This window comes from Chionomys nivalis, chromosome X (genome assembly GCF_950005125.1).
Source record: "Chionomys nivalis chromosome X, mChiNiv1.1, whole genome shotgun sequence".
Taxonomy (NCBI): Eukaryota; Metazoa; Chordata; class Mammalia; order Rodentia; family Cricetidae; genus Chionomys; species Chionomys nivalis.
The window spans coordinates 1619616-1633954 of NC_080112.1; the positions used below are offsets into that span (position 1 = coordinate 1619616).

Below are 14339 nucleotides of genomic sequence, written 5' to 3' on the forward strand. Positions count from 1 at the left end.
AAATAAATAAATGAGGGCTGCACACACTTATAGTACCTGAGACCACGTTCAAAATGGGCCAGTAGCTAAAAGGCTATTGGCTGAAAGTGTTCCCACAACACCTCCCCCTTTTGTCTAAATAAGAAGGTTCTAAGCCGGGCGGTGGTGGCGCAAGCCTTTAATCCCAGCACTTGGGAGGCAGAGGCAGGTGGATCTCTGTGAGTTCAAGACCAGCCTGGTCTGGTCTACAAGAGCTAGTTCCAGGACAGGCTCCAAAGCCACAGAGAAACCCTGTCTTGAAAAACCAAAAAAAAAAAAAAAAAAAGAGGGTTCTAAGGCTAATACAAAACTATATACAGTAAGAACAAATATCAAGTATAAAACTATATACAATATGAACAAATATCAAGTATTGTCCAAGGAAAAGAGGCAAAAACATACATAAAAATTAGAATTACAACCAGCTTGAACAAGCAAGAAACATGTTAAATGTTTCGATAGTTATCCTGTTCTAAGGATTCTAAGTCTTATATTTAAAGTGGCTTGGCTAAGTCATGAGAGGAAACTAACTATGACTATCTAGTCTTCAACCCATCAAAGACCTGAGAAGGGAAATATTACTTGAGTAAACAGGAAGTGCAATCAAGCAACTTCCAAAAGGTGAAAGATGCTTTTCGTGTGCACTTATAGTACTTGAGACCATGCCCAAAATAGGCCAGTAACTAAAAGGCTATTGGCTGAAGGAGTTCCCACAACAGCTAAGAGTAGTGGACACATGGGAAGAGGACTTCAGAGAGTAGAGTGGGACCATAGGAAAGTGCACTGAGGCCATGGAGTGACAAAAAAAGGCCAAAGAAATCCCTGAATGGAGAACATTAGAGTGGGCAAGAAATACTCTTGTGGTGAAGGTAGAGTCACTGGCAACTGCTCTAGAAAAGAGTGGGGGAGGCTGCTAGACTCTAGTTTCCTCATGAGGAAAAGAGCAAACTAAGTCAAAAGTGTGACAGAAAACGGAAAGGGATGGCAAAAGCTAGACATCATGAACATGGGGACAGAACAAGGCTCTGTTAAGAGACGTAAGTGTGTTGGTTAGCGAGCTAGTGAGGAGCCTGCACAAGCAGATACTGTGAAGATCCTGGAGGCGTGGGTGGGGGTGAAATCTAGCACACAGGCTGCGGCATGGTGTGCAATCTTCCATTCTTTGGACATCCATCCTTACCGCCAGATGACTAGAGTCAGCCAGAGGGCCGTTTTGTGACCCACATTTGACCCTGCTCTACCAACATTTCCGCCAAACTCTCCACGGCCCCCCAAATAAAGCCAAAAGGAGCCTCTCTGTGACTTTCATCAGGCTTGATATAAATCATCTTTGTAGAACATCGTCTCTTTCCTATGCCCTTTGTCTCCAGAACTGGAAGTCGTTCTTCATCCTGCTCAGTCCTATTCAGAAGGTCCCCACCCCTGGAAGCCCACCCTCTGTGTAGGATCACAATCCTCGGTTCTTTCCTCGGGATACGCCCTCCTGCCTGGCAGAGCTCCTTCCCCCCCTGGTAGAGGACGGCGTGGGACGCCCCCGTGTGGCCGAAGGCCGCGGAGGGCAACATGGCGACGAGCCTGAGCACCGCCTCTTCCGCCCTCCCGGGCGTTGCACGAGGCCGGCGTGAAGGGGAAGTGAGTCAGTGTTTGTGGACCCGGCCGGCTTAGGCCCGCGCCCGCCGAGGCCCCGAGAGGCCCCGGCCCGGCGGCGGCGTCAGCCATGGCCGGGGGGCCGGGTCCTGGGGAGCCTGTGGTTCCCGGCGCCCAACACTTCTTGTACGAGGTGCCACCCTGGGTTATGTGCCGCTTCTACAAAGTGATGGACGCCCTGGAGCCCGCCGACTGGTGCCAGTTCGGTGGGTGACGACAGGCCGGCGTGGGGCAGGGGACCCGGGCTTCTGGCGCTAAAGCCTGACGTTCCCCGCCCCGCAGCGGCCTTGATTGTGCGCGACCAGACAGAGCTGCGGCTGTGTGAGCGCGCCGAGCAGCGCACAGCCAGCGTCCTGTGGCCCTGGATCAACCGCAACGCGCGCGTGGCTGACCTCGTTCACATCCTCACGCACCTGCAGCTGCTGCGTGCGCGGGACATCATCACAGCCTGTGAGCGAGCGTGACCCCAGGGACCCTAGGGACGGGAACCCATGGGGGGTGACGGGTACAGAGCCTCCCAAGACAAGGGACCATATGGGAACCCCTCCCTACACACACACACACACACACACACACTGGAGGTGATGGGTACAGAGCCTCCCGAGACAAGGGACAACACATACAGAGACCGAGACAGACTTGAATCACAACCCTCCTCTCCTTCCTTGTTATCCCAGGGCACCCTCCTGCCCCTATTCTGCCCCCAAGCACTGCTGCTTCAAGGCCCAGCAGCATCTCTGCGGGCTCCCAAGCTGAGGACTGGAGCCCCCGGAAACTGCAGTCCTCTGCCTCCACCTTCCTCTCCCCAGGTAAAAAGAACCTGGGTGTTGGGCTTGATAGGCCTGAAGAAAAGGCCACCATGACTGTTGAGATGGCTGTAGACTGCTGCTGGTCTCTGCCTCTCACTGGCATCTTTATGAAGCTTTTCCAGGCTCCCACACCTATTCTGAACCAGAGCTTCTCCAGGTTCCAATCCCTGCTTCCCTCAGGCCACCACTGCCATCTTCAGCCCCTTCCTGTACTAAGGTAGGTGTCCTTTAACCCCCAGGGAAAATTCCAGACAAGGAGGAAGAAACTCAGCTTTTGGTGTGCCACACAACCCACAATAGCACAGCCAGGTCATCTGAGAGACAACCAGGGTTGAGGGGAGCTTGCAACCTGGACCAAGAATAGACAGGGTCCTCACCTGATCCATGGTCTCTTCCAACAGCCAAGCCCAGAGACCCCAATGTCTGACCTCCAAAGGACACATCCCTCCCCATTTTGCTGGCCGTTCTGTGAGATTTCCCAAGGCACCTGCAACTTCTCTGAAGAGCTCAGGATTGGAGAGGGTGGTTTTGGGTGTGTGTACCGGGCAGTAATGAGAAATACCACATATGCTGTGAAGAGACTGAAGGAGGTAGGTGTAACCGTGGGGTAGCCACCTGGAAGACAGTCCATCAGCCCTTGTTTGTCCAGTTTCTCCCTCCATCAGCCCTCACTTCTGCAGCCCCCTGCCTCCAGCCTCCCCAAGCAATTCCTTCAGTCCTCTGATTCCAGTTCAAGGACCCCAAAGCCTTCCATTGTTATGGGCCTGGAAACAGCTGGCAAGCTTGGCTCATGCTGCCTACTTTCCCTGCCTCTTACCCCACCATGTCTGGGGCTGCAGGAGGCTGACCTAGAGTGGACTGTGGTGAAACAGAGCTTCTTAACAGAGGTGGAGCAGCTGTCAAGGTGAGCCTTGGGGGTCCTTCCTGTCAGGGGGCACAAGGAGAGATCCACACCAGGGCCTCATCAGTCTCTAGGATTGTACAGAACAAGAACTGGCTCCCTTGAGCCCACAAGGCCTTGCCAGGCCCAGGTGAGGGAACCCATCCATCAAAGGCTGCGCACCCAGCCTGGCCTGATGAAAAGTAGTGGGGCCCAAAGAACAAAAGAACTCAGACTCCATCCAGCAGTGGTGGCACACACCTTTAATCCCAGCACTCAGGAGGCAGAAGCAGGTGGATCTCTGTGAGTTTGAGGCCAGCCTAGTCTACAGAGTAAATAGCCAGGGCTGTTAAACAAAGAAATCCTGTCTTGAAAAAAAAAAAAAAACAACCAAAAAGAACTCAGACTCCTCTCTTTGTAACAGGTTTCGTCACCCAAATATCGTAGACTTTGCTGGCTACTGTGCAGAAAGTGGTTTCTACTGCCTTGTTTATGGCTTCCTGCCCAATGGCTCCTTGGAGGATCGACTCCATCTTCAGGTAGTCCCAGCTGGTCTGGCATCTTTACTGGCTGGTCCCTTAGCTTATGTCAGGCAGTACCTGAGCTTCTGGCTCCCCCTCAAACTCAAAAGTTTGGCCCAAGGGTTTCTTTCTTCCTTTTTATTTGCTTGTTTGAAACAATGCCTCACTACCCAGCCCATGCTGGCCTCAAACTGACAATTCTCCTGCCTCAGTACCCTCTGTGCTAGAATTATAGGCATGTGCCATTATACCCATTTTGGCCCAAGATTTTCCATACAATTCTTCTGGCCTCTCCCCTGCTGTTCCTCTAAAGAGGGGGTTATTCGCATTGCAAGCAGAATAGATAAAAGGTTTAGTCCACATAGCTCTTGAGGGATGTGGATGAGTAGAGACAGGCTATCTAACTGAACCTGAGGTTGAGCCATGCCTGAGTGTCATACTCACAAGCCATCATACATACAGGGTAAGAACTTCCTTCCTTCTTGATTAATCTATGGTAGGGAATGATGGGAGAAGGGCATCAGTACTTTCTGTGCACTCAGGTGAACCTGAGCCTATCGGATTCTGTCCTGAGTCCTGAGAAATATTCTCTAGCTATTATTCAAGCTGTAGAGTACTTGCCAAAGCCTTGGGAATAGTTTTAGTTATCACTTGCTCATGAATTAGGTCATGGACAGTCTTGCTCCTCATTCTCCAGAAAGGAAAAACTAAGGCTCAGAATAAAACAGATAGCTTGCTTCGAGCCACAGAGTGACAGGTGAGGAGAAGGTTGAGAGTCAAAGAACAGCTGCCCCCAACTGCCCTTGTGTCTCCATCTTTGCCACTCCAGACCCAGGCCTGCTCCCCCCTCTCCTGGTCTCAACGACTGGATATTCTTCTGGGCACAGCCCGAGCTATTCAGTTTTTACATCAGGACAGCCCTAGCCTCATCCATGGAGACATCAAGAGGTAAGGAGGGGCTCAGAACAGCTGTGGGAATAGTCTTATAGCTAGGAGAACAGTGGCCGGTGCTCAATTAGCACTCCTATTCTGAGTGCCTCTGTGAGATTCCTCCTGCCCAGTCCTGTACTTAGGGCTCTGAGCACCCCTACATGGTGCATGTATGGAAATGGAGCGAGTGATAGGCTCAGATGGTGAGCAGAAGCCAAACTATGTGATAGGGCCCTGGGACAGCTAAGCTAAGCCCTCAGACAACTGGGATGTGGTGTCAATCACTTTTTGTATTCAGTGTGCCAGGGTGGTAGCCTTTAGTCTAATTTACCAGGGCTGCTTGGTGTGTGGAAACAGAGAATGCTAGGACCAGCCTAAACTGCTGCTATTCTTCCTTCTCCAAGTTCTAATGTGCTTCTGGATGAGAGACTGATGCCCAAGCTTGGAGACTTTGGCCTGGCTCGTCTCAGCCGCTTTGCAGTGGCCAACCCAAGCCAGAGTAGTACTGTAGCCCGGACTTGCACAGTACGGGGTACCCTTGCCTACCTACCTGAGGAGTATATCAAGACAGGCCGGCTGGCTGTGGACACTGATACCTTCAGCTTTGGAGTGGTGAGCCACCAGCCCTTCTGTTAGCTTGGGGAGGGAAAACCACCAGTAAGTAAATATAGAAAAGCCTAGAAAATTCTAGGCTTAGGTCACTGAGAAGCTAGCATAATTTTTGCCCTATACAACTCCCTCCTCCCTAGCACAAAGTTGTGTTTGTTATTTCATATCCTAATTTCTTTAGCTTTGTTCCCATAACATAACTCTGTCCTTGCTGCGAGTTAGTCTTTACTCTTTACCTGCCTGTCCAAAGACCACTCTCCCATTAGCCCTGATCTATCCCCACTCTACAGTCCTCTTTTCTGCTAAGACCTGAGGTGATGCTCTCCGTCCCACCCTCTAGGTAATACTGGAGACCCTTGCTGGTCAGAGGGCTGTGAGGACACAAGGTACCAGGACCAAGTATCTGGTGAGACTCCTGAGGTGGTGCATGGAAGGAGGGGGGACAGCAGCAAGCAGTGGGTGCAGCCCCAGAGGGTGCAATGATACAGATCCTCTGCAGTGCCCCACAGCAGCCTGCCACTGCCACTGCTGACTCATCTGTGGAAGTGGGTGAGTCTCCAAGCAGTTTCTTTTACCTTGCTTGGAAAAACCTGTCTTTCTTCTGTATGTGGACCTTGGGGCTAGGGATGTAACCTCAGTGGTGGAGTGATTGATTACCTTATTGCAAGGCCTGGGTTCCACCCCCATCAAAGAGGAAGAAAAGAATCTTAACAGGACCCCCTCTGCCCTGGGCTGGGGACAAAGAAACGGGCATTCCTGATATCCTGAGACCAAAGCTGCAGTGGAAGTCAGAAAAGGCAGGGCCTAGGAAAGGCAATGGGGAAAAGTTAGGCTGTTGTATGGGCAGTTCCAAGCCATCCTGACCCATACGCCAACATTCCTGTGCACTGAGAGGGGGCTTAGAAATAAGAGACTTAAAGCCTAGCATCTGAACACATGCTTTTAGTCCCAACATTTAAGAATCTGAGGCAGGAGGATTGCTGGGAGCTACGTAGCAAGACCCTCTATCAAAAACAACAACAAATTAGTCGATTATGGTGGTACATGCCTATAATTCTAGCACTTGGGAGACAGGAATTCCAAGTTATCCTCAGTTGTACAGTGTTCAACATTAGCCTGAGCTACATGGAACCCTGACTCCACAAACGTACAAAGAAGAGGCAAGAAACCTGGGTTTTAGTCCCATCTTGATAGTGGCCATGGTTCAAATTCCTGTTCTTCATTGGGCCTCAGTTTCCCATATAGAAAACAGATTTCAGCCGGGCGATGGTGGCGCACGCCTTTAATCCCAGCACTCGGGAGGCAGAGGCAGGCGGATCTCTGTGAGTTCGAGACCAGCCTGGTCTACAGAGCTAGTTCCAGGACAGGCTCCAAAGCCACAGAGAAACCCTGTCTCGAAAAACCAAAAAAAAAAAAAAAAAAAAAAGAAAACAGATTTCAATACATAAGCACTATTCCAACAATTCCTGGACCCAGAACACCCTTGGCTAATAACTGGGTCTTCATTCACCTTTTACAGAGTTGTACATCTCCCGTTGCTTCTCCTGGATGGGCCTATCTTTGTCCACTGTTGGGCTCAGCAGGGGGTTTAACACAACCAACAAACTGTGAACCAGACTCTACCCATCCTTCCTTCCTTCAGTCTTCTTCATCCATTTGCATACCCCAGCTCAAGTGCCACTTGCTCAGGTCCCATGGTCCTTGCTAACAGACTAATCGGTTTGTTGGCATCTACTTCCCACACTGCCAGGAATGTCAGGTCTCTAAAACAAGGCCCAGAGTGCTTGGTTTGTGACTGTTTTCAGTAGAGCCTCAGACAGCAGTGGGCTCACAGTGAAAGAAGACGATAGGGCTAAGCGACAGTGGTCTGGAAGATTTGGCAGAGCTATGCTCACAGTATTTATCCTACAGAAAGACCTCGTTGAAGATGAGGCTGAAGAGGCTGGAGTGGCCCTGAAAAACGCCCAGCCCAATCCGCAGGTGGGTGTGGCCACGGATGTGTGGGCTGCTCCAATCGCCGCCCAGATCTATAAGAAGCACCTGGACTCCAGACCTGGACCCTGCCCACCACAGTTGGGCCTGGGCCTGGCTCAACTAGCTTGTTGCTGCATGCACCGTCGGGCCAAGAAGAGGCCGCCCATGACCCAGGTATCCCTGGGGAAGCCAGCTATCCATAGGGACATAATGACCAGCCAGAAACCTCAGATTCTTGCCCTTCTTGATAGCACGTGCTACACTGAGCCTGATCTCTTTACAGAGGCAAAACTCCCAGCATACATTCCTTGCTTGCCCTTTTGACTCTTCTTTGGGGCGGTACTCTGGAACTAAGCCGTGAAGGGCTGCTGCTTCGCTGGGTGGGGCTCAGATCCCAGTCGCAGGTAGAATCAAAGGGCTCTTGCCATGCCTCCTAGTTGGGGCGCTGTGTCACCAACTTTGTCTTTTTCTCTTACTTTCTGCCTCTTATTCTGGTGATAATTGAGATTAGAATTCATTAATGGCTTTGGTGGCCATGAATTGCAACAGTCCTTGTGATGGAACAAAGGGGCAATATTTTCCCAGCAACAGAGTGCACCAACTTGGTGTTCTCTGCTGTTCCTACAGCTGTCTGATGCCTGTGTTGGCAACCTGAATAAAGGCAAGTCTAGGACAACCTGGAACAGCTCTGTAGTTTGACCACAGGGTGTCAAACTTGAGCTACCTGTCCAAGCAGGAGCCCCAGCTCTGCCCATCCTGAGAGCCTCTCTCTCCACGCAGGTGTACAAGAGGCTAGAGGGGCTGCAGGCAGGGCCTCCTTGGGAGCTAGAGGTTGCCGGTCATGGCCCACCTTCCCCACAAGAGAACTCCTACATGTCCACCATTGGCTGTGTCCAGAGTGGGGGTGAACCATGGCAGCCTCTGGTAGTGCCCAAAAGAGCCCATGTCCAGGCTGCCCAACAACTCCAGAAAAGCCCCAACCAGCCAGTGGAGAGTGATGAGAGTGTTCCTGGCCTCTCTGCTGCCCTGCACTCCTGGCACTTGACTCCAGGTTGCCACCCAAGCCCAGCATCCTTCAGAGAGGCTGGCTGTACCCAGGGGAGCACCACCAGAGAATCAAGTTTGAGGAGTGGCCCAGGCTTCCAGCCCACAACCATAGAAGGTATCTTTGGGGATGGGTATCCCAAGGTGGGACAAGGATCTCCTTTGACAATAACATATTTATTCCCCACCCATGTCTCTGAGCAGAGGGATCTAGAGTTAAATGTTTGGCCTGCTGAGACCTTAGCAAGCTCAAAGACATGGAAAGGGCCACAAAGAGTGGCTTGGGTACTGTCTTATTTCCCCTCGCTGGGCTATGCTCCCTTCATGGGTGAGAAGAACTTGGAACTCCCTTTTAGCCCTTCTCCTCACCTTATGCCTGAAATCAAAAGTAAAGAAGGCTCTGCCCAAGCAGCCTAGGAACCTGGTCTGTGGTGTGGTCCCTCTCCCAGCCTGGGCCTCAGTTCACTGTGAAATTCTACCCTGCAGCCAATATCACAGGCAGTGGGGGCTAAGAAGACTCTGGGGGCTAGAGTTGTCACTCAGGGTTGCCAGGGAGAACTAAGAGATTACTGTCTCTGCCCAGGCTCATCCATGGGCAATTCCTCCTCGTCATCAGAACCACCACAGATCATCATCAACCCAGCCCGACAGAAGATGGTACAGAAGCTGGCCCTGTATGAGGAGGGGGTCTTGGATAGCCTGCAGCTGCTGTCATCAGGCTCTTTCCCAGGTATCTGGATACCTCCAGCTCAGCTTCCTAAAGAATGAACCCCCGAAGAGCCTCCAACCCCTGTCATACACATATGTACACAAGCTCATACACTGTAGTTCCAGGGCACACAGGCATACTTCCTTGTGTCAACCCCCTAAACAGCAAAACATTTGTTCTGACTGCACAATTAAGATCCCTACTCACCAAGAATATAGGACAGGCAGGCCATTCCCTCTAATGATGATTGGCAATGAGCTGTCAAGAAATGCCTGGCTCAATCTCTTACTCCCCATCAAGAGTACATTCCCTTCACCTATGGGTACCAGTCTCCTCCCACATGCTCCCAGAAAACCTGAAGTCGCAGCAGGAATTTACCACCGCATGTACTATTTGAAAAGCTGCTGTTTAGAAAAAGAAAGCCTTAGCTGGGCATGAGAGAGCGCCTGTAAAGGTCATCCTTGGCTATATGGAAAGTTTGAAGCCAGGCTACGATACATTAGACCTTGCGTCAGAAAACAAACTACCATGCTGGAGAGATTGTTCAGTGGGTAAGGGCGTATGTAAGAGCTTTTGCAGATGGCCTGGCTTCAGTTCCCAGAATCCACATTAGGTATTTCACAACCACTTATAACTTCAGTCCCAGGGGATCTGAGTCTCTCTTCTGGCCTCCACAGACACCTGTGTAATAAGATGCACATAAAACTCACCCAGGCACACACACATATAAAAATATCTTATTGTCAAAAAGCAAACTAACAAAAAGAGAGCACCTTGGTTCCAAAGAATACCCTGAGCTGGGCAGTGGTGGTGCACGCTTTTAATCCTAGCACTCAGGCAGAGGCAAATGGATCTCTGAGTTTGAAGCCAGCCTGGTCTACAAAGTAAGTTCCAGTACAGCTAGGGCTACACAAAGAAACTCTATCTCAGACTACACAAGCAAACAGGAAAAAAAAAGTGCCCTGTAAGTTCTATAGTCATGGTTTAGCATTCAAGCCAGGGCATTTGAAAGACGTTGTCCCCGACTTGCTAAGAGGTATTTTCTCTTCCATAGGCTTGGATTTAGAACCTAAAAACAGGCAGGGGCCTGAAGAAAGTGACGAATTTCAGAGCTGATTTGCCTGTTCACCCAGGCAAGTCCTTCAGACTCAGATGTCAAAGTTCTCATGGTTGGAAGTTCTCATGATGTGCAACCTCCTCAGTAGCCCAAAGGCATCAGGTGTGGGACCTACCCTGGCGAAGGAGAAAGTGCTGGACCTGCTGTTCTCAGGGTGCAAGCACAGGCAGGGCCAACTGAAGAGCCTGCAAGAAACTGATAGGGCAGGCCATCTCAGGCCAGCATTTGGGAGCATGGCCAGCAGAGCACCTAAGGGATGGGGTAGCACATGACAAAAGACTGCTAGCTACGTGGGACCCATGGAGGCAAGTGGGGCTGTTTGTATGGTGGGAGCTGGCTCCCTTGAGAGCTAGACAAGGTATCTGCAGCCCAGGCTTGCAATAACTGTTCGTCTATCCCTCTGAACTTCCCTAGACCCCCAAGAGAAAGTAGCTATTGTGCTTGTAAATTGCAAAACTGAGTGTCTTTCAGTTCAGTCCACTAGCTGGAAGTGAGAACTCTGAGGTTCCGCCAAGAGTCCAATAGAATCCCCCTCCACATCTTGGGTGGGTATGTGCTCACCTTGCCAGACACCTATGAGCTGGTTTCATGTGACTGCCTACTAGGCAGGTTGTCTCTAGACCCTGGAGGTGAGCTGTGGATGACCCAAATTGAGCTGTAAAACAAGGTACTGGTTATGGCAGAAAGGTCTAGCAAAGCCAAGCTTTGTGGTACCCAGACAGAAGCCCATAAAGCAGAAACTGAGAGCAAAGCAAAAAAAAAAAAAAAAAGTATTTGAGGAGGGAGGAAGGCTCCATTTTAAGAAGCAAGTTTTTGTGTAACCAAGTGTCTTCAAAAGTAACCCAGGGTTATAGCCCAGGCTTACAGTGATTCTGTGTTGAGTCACGAGTCACACTACATGCCCCCGTGAAGCACTGGTAACATCCAGTTTGTCCTAGAGTAATAAAAGTGCATTTTACTGTCTGATTAAGCTTGTTGATTAAGAATTTGTTGCACTAAAAGCTTTGTGCTTTTCTAATACTTTACATCCTTATTCTTGGGTATCCAGTCAAACTTCAGGCCCCCACTGTTAGTATTCAGGCATCTGTCCTGGCCTGCCCTTGGGGTCCTGACATGAGACGTCCTCAGCTGCAGGCACTAAGAGCACCTCCTGTGCATGTTTGCTACATCCCCTTATAAAAGGTGGGTCTTGCCCATCTCCCCTCTCTTTCTTTCTCTTCCTCTTCCTCTTTTCTTCCATGAATCTTGTCCCCAGGGACCAATTTCTGCCCCCTTCTCTGCTCCCTTCTCTCTCCTCTTGCAATAAACCTTCCATGTGAACCCTGTTGCATGGTATGATTTCTCTTCATGTCATTTTTAAATAAATTACAATACTTAGCCTCTTTTTTATTCTCTTGCCATGCCCAGTCTGGGGATAGATCCCCAGTGCTGCTACCCTTGCTTTCATGTGCCATTAAGTTTTTCTTATAGATCCCATGGGTATTAATGCTATTTGAAATGAAACTTTCATGCCCTAATTATTCATCAATCATATATAGAAATATAATTAAGTTTTACCTCTGATCTTTATTCTGTGACCTTACTTAAATGCACTTACTAGTTCCACTTGTTTGGGGATGACTATTCTGGGATAGTGTGTATACAGTCTTCCCATCTGAAAATAAAGACAATTTTACTTCTTCTTTGCCAACTTATATGCCTTTTAATTTTTATTTTAGACAAGGTCTCACTATGTAGTCCTGACTGTTCTGGATCTCAATATGTAGACCAGGCTGACCTCAAACTCAGGAGATCCTCCTGCCTCTACCAAGGTATGTACCACCATACCCAACTGCCTTTTTATTTTTTTGTTCACTTACTACACTGGCTAGTGCCTATAAATTTTGGATATAAGTGGGAAACCCCTCCCACTCTTAGAAGTTCCTTTTTTGTTTGTTTTTTGAGATAAAATTTCTCTGTATAACAGTCCTGGCTGTTCTGGAGCTAGATAGAATTGTCTTACAGTTAAATGTGCCATTAACTGTATTTTTAAAGCTTGTCCTAGCTGTCAGAATTTGTGTTCTAAAGGTTAAATTGTAAGAGGAATGATTCAAATTAATACTTCGGAGTCTCTTAAGATATACATGGAATTTCCCTCCATTCTGTTCATGCAGTGATCACACTGATTTTGAAATGTTAAACTGGATTCATATCCTTGCTTAGTCACTGCATGTTCTTTTTGTTGTTGTTTTGCCGAATTCCATTTATTAACACCTTATTTTTTGTTTTTCATTTATTTGTTTTTCTTTCCTTTTTTTCTGATTTTTGGAGGCAGAATCTCACTATGTAGCCCTCCCTGACCTTGAACTCACTCTGTAGACCAGGCTGACCTTGAACTCACAGAGATCCACCTGCCTCTGCTGGGATTAAAGGTGTGTGCCCTCCCTCCTCAGTGTGTATGTGTACACAGCTTTAAACCTGTATATTCCATTTTGTACCTATATTCATTACAGATACTTGTACTGTAGCTTTCTTGTAATATCTTTCTCTGATTTTGGTAACTGAGCCTCAGAAAAATAAGTTGGAAAATATTCTGTCCTCCTTTTGTTTAAATAGTTTAAGCATACTTGATATTATTTTTTATATATTTCATAGGTTTACTAGGGAAGTAATTTGAAGGGAAGCTGTGGTCAGAGGTTTATGTCCCACCCTGTCCCACAGCTGTTCAGTCCCAAAGAAACATACAGAGGTCTACATTAATTATAAACTAGTTGGCCTATTAGCTCAGGCAGGCTTCCTATTAACTAACTCGTGCATCTTAAATTAACTCATAATTCTTGTCTGCGTTAGCCATGTGACTTGGTACCTTTTATCAGTGAGGCATTCTCATCTTGCTTCCTCTGCATCTAGCTTACAACTGCATCTCTGCCTTTTCTCTTCCCAGAATTCTCCTAGTCTAGTCACCCTGCCTATATTCCCTGCCTGGCTACTGGCCAAATCAGCATTTTATTAAACCAATACAAGTGACAAATCTTTGTAGGGTACAAGACCATTGTCCCACAGTAGGAAGCCATTTGAACCTAGAATATTCTTTAATATTGATTCAGTTTGGGTGTTGTTTTGTTTTGTTTTTTGGTTTTTCGAGACAGGGTTTCTCTGTGGTTTTGGAGCCTGTCCTGGGACTAGCTCTTGTAGACCAGGCTGGTCTTGAACTCACAGAGATCCGCCTGCCTCTGCCTCCCAAGTGCTGGGATTAAAGGCGTGTGCCACTACCGCCCGGCCCTTGTTTTGTTTTTTGAGACAAGATTTCCTCTGTGTAATCACTCTGACTGTCCTGGAACTCACTCTGTAGACCAGGCCATTCTCTAACTCACGTAGATGCCTCTGCCTCTGGAGTGCTGGGATCAAAAGCATGAGCCACCATACCTGCCTAGGGTACATTTCTTGTTGTTGTTTAGTTGGTTTGTTTCATTGGTTGGTTGGTCAGTCGGTTGGTTTTGGTGGTTTTGTTTATTTTGAAGGCGTGCTTTTGGATTTTTACTGTGCTAGGTATTGAGCCCAGGACTTGATGGAAATCTCTTAACACCTGCCTCAGAAAGCTTTAATTGGAAATTTAGTGTCAGCCTGGAGTGGTGTTTCACATCTTTAATCCTAGCATTCAGGAGGAAGATGCAGGCAGATCTCTGTTAGTTGAAGCCAGCCTGGTGGCAGAGGAAGTGGGGTTCTTGGAACTCCAGAAAAGCCAGGGCTACATATGGAAACTCTGTCTAAAAACAATAAAAAAAAATAAAAAATAAATCCAATGTCTTTAAATTAGATATTTGTTCATTCAGGTTGTGTTTTTTGAATCAATGTTGATCATTTCTGTACTTAACCTCCTTTAAGGATTTTTCTATCTCACTCATACTTTAATTTTTATTGTTTTTATTAAGCTATATATTTTTCTCTGCTCCCCTCCCTTTCTCCCCCTCCCCTTCAACCCTCTCCCATGGTCCCCATCCTCCCAATTTACTCAGGAGATCTTGTCTTTTTCTACTTCCCATGTAGATTAGATCTATGTATGTCTCTCTTAGGGTCCTCATTGTTGTCTAAGTTCTCTGGG

General features: G+C 48.3%; 1 protein-coding gene across 1 annotated transcript; it reads left to right on the forward strand.

The window, feature by feature from the left end:
- Positions 1-1581: 1581 nt before the first annotated feature.
- Positions 1582-12154, forward strand: Irak1 (interleukin 1 receptor associated kinase 1). The gene is made up of 14 exons (XM_057759864.1): positions 1582-1871; positions 1948-2115; positions 2343-2474; positions 2588-2691; positions 2876-3064; positions 3314-3378; positions 3779-3893; positions 4705-4823; positions 5210-5417; positions 5755-5820; positions 7326-7562; positions 8169-8550; positions 9016-9162; positions 10196-12154. Exons 1-14 carry the CDS (start codon positions 1736-1738, stop codon positions 10255-10257), a joined length of 2130 nt encoding a protein of 709 aa, XP_057615847.1. The 5' UTR covers positions 1582-1735; the 3' UTR covers positions 10258-12154.
- The last annotated feature ends 2185 nt before the right edge of the window (positions 12155-14339 follow it).

Coding starts and splice junctions, on each gene's coding strand:
- Irak1 (XM_057759864.1), top strand. CDS start 1,736: ATGGCCGGGGGGCCGGGTCCTGGGGAGCCTGTGGTTCCCGGCGCCCAA. Junction 3,065..3,313: donor CTGTGAAGAGACTGAAGGAG/GTAGGTGTAACC, acceptor CTGGGGCTGCAG/GAGGCTGACCTAGAGTGGAC. Junction 3,379..3,778: donor GAGGTGGAGCAGCTGTCAAG/GTGAGCCTTGGG, acceptor TCTTTGTAACAG/GTTTCGTCACCCAAATATCG.